We start from the raw sequence: 5666 nt of genomic DNA, 5'->3' as shown, positions 1-5666 counted from the left end.
TGATTGGCTGCCTCCTGCTCGTTGGACTGAGCCCACAACCTGGCCATGTGCCCTTGACTGGAATCAAACTGGAGACACTTCAGTCCGCAGGCTGAAGCTCTATCCACTGAGCCAAAGCAGGTAGGGCGTTATTTTCACTGTCACTCACCAGCGCTCCTTTCAGCTCCCTGAGGGCAGAAGGTGGCTGGTGAAGGGTGCATTCGAAGTGCTGAGGCTCTGCTAGCTGATCAACCTCTTTGGCTCTCTGAAGGAAAAGAATGTGATTCTTGGAGATGGAGATAGAGACATGAAGCAGGATTTCCCATTTCCACGGAAAATCATCGGTGGAAAATGGGGTCAAGGCGGATGGGGGACTGAGAAGGGTGCGGGATTGGGATGGGGGCTTGAGGAGCACAGTCTGCCAGGCGGTGGAGGTGCTGGGGAGGCAGCAGAGATTTCCTCTCTGGAGATGCTGAGGATGAGGCACTTCTAACTCAGGAGAAGACAGTATCCAAAATATGCCAGAGTTATAGTTATGAATAGGGTTGATTTTTATGTTCTAATTTTTAGTAAGTGTGTCATAGTTAAATGAGAGTTGCTTCACATACAATCTTGTGTAAAGGAAACTTTAAATTCTGGGGCTTCTATATTTCATACAAAATTATTATTCTCCAAAAAGAGAGATTTCTTTCCAGGGATTTTAAGTTTCTCCCGTTAAGTTTCCCATTTTCAGACTTACATTAAGTGTCCCAGCCCCGAATCACACACCCTTTAGGGCCAAGTTTATTTCCCATTAATTAAAAAACAAATAATAACAAGAACTATTTTTTATAAATCCACTGACCCACATATGGCCCCTCTCATGGAATCCTCACATTCCAAGAAGTTGTGTTTTATAAATTAAGGAAACCAAATAAACCAAGTCCTCTGTTAGAACTGAAATCTAATTTACATGAAATGAAATCCAGCATACTTTCCAGTATATGTTTTGTCTTCTTGAGTTGCTAACTCTTCTGCTCTAGCAGCCTCTGGCTTCTATGCTTAAATACCCATATTAGTAAAAAGGAATTATAGAGCATGCACCCTTGATAAGGATATGTATTTATGTTATAAAAATGTGCTGCTGACATAAATTGTAGGTATTTTTTAAAAGATAAAATAAGAAAGAAAAAATCATAAGCAGAAGTTTTAAGATTTTCTTTCAAACTCTCAAGGATTATCTTGCCCTAGAGACCCTGGCTCCATCCGTTGTGTCTAATTCCTTTGGCAATTCTGTGTGCTCTGAGTACCACACCTTGCGCACGTGTTGCTGTATTCTCTTGGAGTTGTTCCTTTCCTTTGCCTTATTGGTCCTCATCTGAATTTAAAGCAGGAATTGACTTCACTGTGTAAGTGTCTTATCACCCCTGGAATACCCAGGATGGAGTCTGGAGTAGTATTGTGGACACACCCAGAATGCGAGTATAGTTACTATATTTGATTATTGAGCCAAATAAGCCATGTCTCATTTGGAAGGTGAGAGAGACTTACCTCTTGGAATGAGTCAATCAAATTTTCTGCATTTCTTTTTCCTCCAGGGCGCAATCCGTAGGACCAGTGCTGGCTGGAGCAGCTCACCACACACAATGTCAACAAAATAAGTCCAGCTAGAAGTTTTGGTATTGGCTCCATTCTAATAAACATCAATGCAACAATCAAAATAGACCCAGACCGGAGACCTCTTTGATGGAAAGCCTAACAGTTGTGTCACTAACCCAGTGGAAGATAGGGGTAGGAGTCGTCTACAATTTTCACACACTGGTACATACCCACTTGCTTATCTTGAGTTTCCTAACCATTGGGAACCAACGCAGTTCTTTAAAGTAAAATATTCTATTTTTATTTTCATTATTATTTTGTTATCCAAATTCATGATTTCTCCCTTATGAAGTTCACCTTTTGTCTTAACCTTTTCCCCTTTTGTCATTGGTTTTCAATTTTGTTATTCCTGGGGTAAAGGCAATTGGGCCATCTACTCTAATAGCTTCTACTGAAAATTTCTGGCTAAAAAGTATGTTTTATGAGGTTAAATGGCTACACTAGGTACTAATTACTTTTTGTTGCCTATCTGTCCTCTAGTCTCCATGCATTGGTGCTGGCTGGACTGTCTGTGAGTGAGAAAGGACTCACTCAACACCTTTAAATGCACTGAGTCCCAGACCAGATGTCTGCCTGGCTAAGGTGGTCTCAAATGATCTAACGATATGTAGAGTTTTCTCAAAGAATCTTCAAATTAATTTTCATTTGATGGGAAGAGGCTAAAGACAAAATCAAGTACTGGTCCATGAGCTGTTGCAACGCCCCCAAGGCTAGATCTCTGTGGCCAGGGGTGACAATGGCCATAAAGGCCAATGTTTCTTTAGACACTTGTCACACCTGGACTTAGCCTGTAGGGTGCAAAAGCCCCATAGGCAAACAGTAGCATGCGGTCTTTAGGAAGTGCTAGGAATACCAGGCATTTTACCTGTCCGAGAGCAAAGAGCCGAAGAGCGCCACACTTCCTCTGGAGGGTGTTGAATGCTGTGCCTTTTCATTTTCCCAGCTTCTTTTTTATATGAATCTCTTTCAGGGCCCTGCAGTCTTTCCCGCTGGTAAATTGTACTGCCCTTGGACTATTTTTTAAGAGTATGTTTTTTAATCCTCACATAAAGCCCTTTAATGGAGTGTGTAATTAGAACACCCACTGGTATATCTGTTAAATTTACTTAAATCTTGCCCATTAAAACCTCAGCTAAGACTTTCATAGCTGAGGCCACAATTCAAAGAGATTAAAATCTAGCCAGGATGGCTTTCCTTGAAGAAATTGACAGATCTATCAAAAGTTCCAGGACAACAGCTATCTTAGATTAAGTGATGTTGAATGCACACATAAAAACTTCCACAAAGGAGGCCATGTAGTAATTATAGAAAGAAGTTGACATGAAGATGCCTGGGAGCTGGTCTCAGCACTTAGATCTGTAAAGGAACTGACTTATAAATAATAATGATTGTAGGCACTACACCAAGCCCATGTAGAACCCTAAAGTACATTGTATGGGTTGGAAAATCCCCCAGTCTCCTACCCAACAGACTCCCTCCTTGACTTGAAAGCCTTCCATAGCATAAAAAATGTAAATAGAAACATTGCAATTAGAATACATTAAGCGTAAGACCATCTAGAGCAGACTTAGGTCAACAGTTCGCCTCATTCCAGTAAATGCTTAAATACCCAGTTAAAATATGCAAATCACTGTACTAAAAGCAGTGGGAGCATAAAGATGAGAAATAAGTTTCCTGCTAAAAGACCAACCTCACTCATTATTAATAGTCCTGTAAAATGGATACCATTATCCACATTTTATAGATAGAAGCCCAGTGCATGAAATTTGTGCACGGGAGGGAAGGGCCCCTCAGCCTGGGCTGCACCCTCTCGCAATCCGTGACCACTGGCTCCTAACCACTGGCCTGCTTGCCTGATTGCCCTTAACCACCCGCCTCCCTGCCTGATGCCCCTAACTGCTCACCTGCCTGCCTAATCGCCCCTAATCGATCTGCTTGCCTGCCTGATTGCCCCTAACTGCTTGCTTGCCTGCCTGATCGACCCTAAACACCTCTGCCTCAGTCCCCGCACCCGGGACCCAGACTTCCCTCCTCCAGCCAGCCACAGGCAAACTGGAGGTGGGCTTCTCTCCCGCTGGCCAGCTGCAGGCAACCCAGACCCAGGCTTCCTTCCATCTGGCCGGCTGCAGGCACCCGAGACTCCGGGTGGCTTTGCCTGGGCCCTGGCTTTGTCAGGAAGGACGTCCAGAATGATGTCCTGTCTATCTGGTCTAATTAGCATTTTACCCTTTTATTAGTATAGATGCTTCAACCCAGCAGTGAGCCCTTGGATATGTTGTTTACACAGTACAATTATTTAAAAGACAGCGAACCATTGATCTTTATTACATTTATTTCAGTACATATTGTCTTTCTCTAATTTACCAGTGGGCTCTGACTCATGATAGTCAAGGATTTCATCTTAAACATCCTCTATAATAAAAGTGTAATATGCAAATCAACTGGGGTGGCCGAACAACCAGTTGCTATGACATGCAATGACCACCAGGGGGCAGACACTCAACGCAGGAGCTGCCCCTAGTCCGCAGACCCTGATCACCTGATTGGGGCCTGCTGGCCAACCTCTCAGTCCCTCCCCCTAGCCAGCAGGCTCCAATGACCCAATGGGGAATAGGGAACTGGGAGTGGGTGGTGGTGGACGTGGGTAGCGCCAGGCCAAGGCAAGTGTGAGTGGGACCCCAATTGCCCCGCCAGTTGCCCCCCACACAGAGGGCAACTGCGGGAGGGGGGTGGGGAGGGGGAAGGAGGGCAGGGCTGGCTGCTGGCAGCTGGAGAAGATTGGCCCTGATCACAGGCCAGGTCTAGGGATCCTACCCATGCATGAATTTCTGGCTCCGGACCTCTAGTCTGTTAATAAATTTGTAGTTAGCATTCAATAAATATAGGTATGAATGAATGAACGAAAGTAAGGGTCTTTAACCAGATTAAGCCTAACGCTTCCTCTATTTCTGCAACAAAGATACGTTTAATCTGACATAGAACTAAATTTTCATGTTCAGTTGGCTGTAAGGACTGTTATGACATATAGTAAAATGGTTCAAAATAACTGGATATTGGTCATTATAGAGCCAGGACTGGCAGCTTCTCCTTGGGTAGAACGCTAATCAATCAGTTGTTGCCCAGTGACCTCTGGAACAATCACATGTGCAAGGATTTCAGAGAAAAGAGCAACGGTGTCCTGCCCAAATAAACTCTGCTTTGCTCATCCATTTCTGGAGGCTGTCAGATCCTCAGGACAAGTTAAAGTATAGTTGCAGATGGAAATCCTAAAAATAAAACGTGATTATTTTTTATACTCTTTGAATAATTTAAGCCCATTCTGACATGAAGGAGTGGACTATCATGTCACCATAATAGAAAGGTAACCAGAAGCTACTTTTCAACAAAAGTTCATTATGTGTGAACAGTGTCCATTGAATTTGTCCAGCTGATTTCCTGTTTGCTGAAAGAGATGTGCTTCTTCTAATAGTGTTGCAGAACAGATGTGGTCTTTGGTTAGGACTAAAGAGAAGGGAGTAAGGACTGCTGGCCCTTACTGTCAGACTGACCACTTAGCTCGGGTTAGGCATCACTGGATTTCTTATTTCTATCAGCTGGTATGACATTCTTGAATAATGCTTGAAGTTTTTAGATGAAGATAGCCACATACTCTATGAACTCATTCAGTAAGCTTTATGCACTCTAAGTCTGCATTAGTATTGTAGTAGGTCACAGATATCAAGGGCAAAGGTCAGATTTGTTTAATTTTCTATAGCATCAAATAGGGCATCTTGCAATTAACAAGATCTTGATGTTTAGTGACAAACTGAACTTTTATGTAGTTCCAAGGACAGAACAATTTACCATGAAGCTAAATTTAGTAAACCGGGTTCAAATAATTGGATTTTAGAGTTACCATTTATTTTTCTAAATTTAGAAAGTTCCTAACAAAGTACGGCTTTAGAGGGAAAATGGCTTCATTATCAGCATTAAAAGAAACACTTTTAAATTATTAATATGCAACAATAGTGATTTAGTAATCTTGTCGACTGACAGATGCAAATCTCTTT

At 42.7% G+C, this 5666-nt stretch overlaps 1 protein-coding gene across 3 annotated transcripts in view; it reads right to left on the bottom strand.

Moving 5' to 3' along the window:
• The window catches only part of GNRH1 (gonadotropin releasing hormone 1), a 7557-nt gene extending 1897 nt beyond the window's left edge, over window positions 1-5660 (bottom strand). The window contains exons 1-3 of one of the 3 annotated variants that reach the window (XM_015565722.1): window positions 4967-5660; window positions 1510-1651; window positions 149-244 (exon numbers count right to left, since the gene is read on the bottom strand). In XM_015565722.1, coding sequence (XP_015421208.1) covers window positions 149-244; window positions 1510-1650 — 237 coding nt within the window. In that variant the 5' untranslated portion in view covers window position 1651; window positions 4967-5660. Of the gene's footprint in view, window positions 1-148; window positions 245-1509; window positions 1663-2482; window positions 3393-4966 lie in introns of those variants that run through there. The other 2 variants (XM_015565721.1, XM_006766441.2) reach the window with 2 other exon arrangements.
• Between the last annotated feature and the right edge of the window lie 6 nt (window positions 5661-5666).

Source organism: Myotis davidii, unplaced genomic scaffold (genome assembly GCF_000327345.1).
Source record: "Myotis davidii unplaced genomic scaffold, ASM32734v1 scaffold502, whole genome shotgun sequence".
Taxonomy (NCBI): Eukaryota; Metazoa; Chordata; class Mammalia; order Chiroptera; family Vespertilionidae; genus Myotis; species Myotis davidii.
Note: the sequence above shows the minus strand (reverse complement) of the source record. Positions and strands in the feature narration are given on the sequence as shown.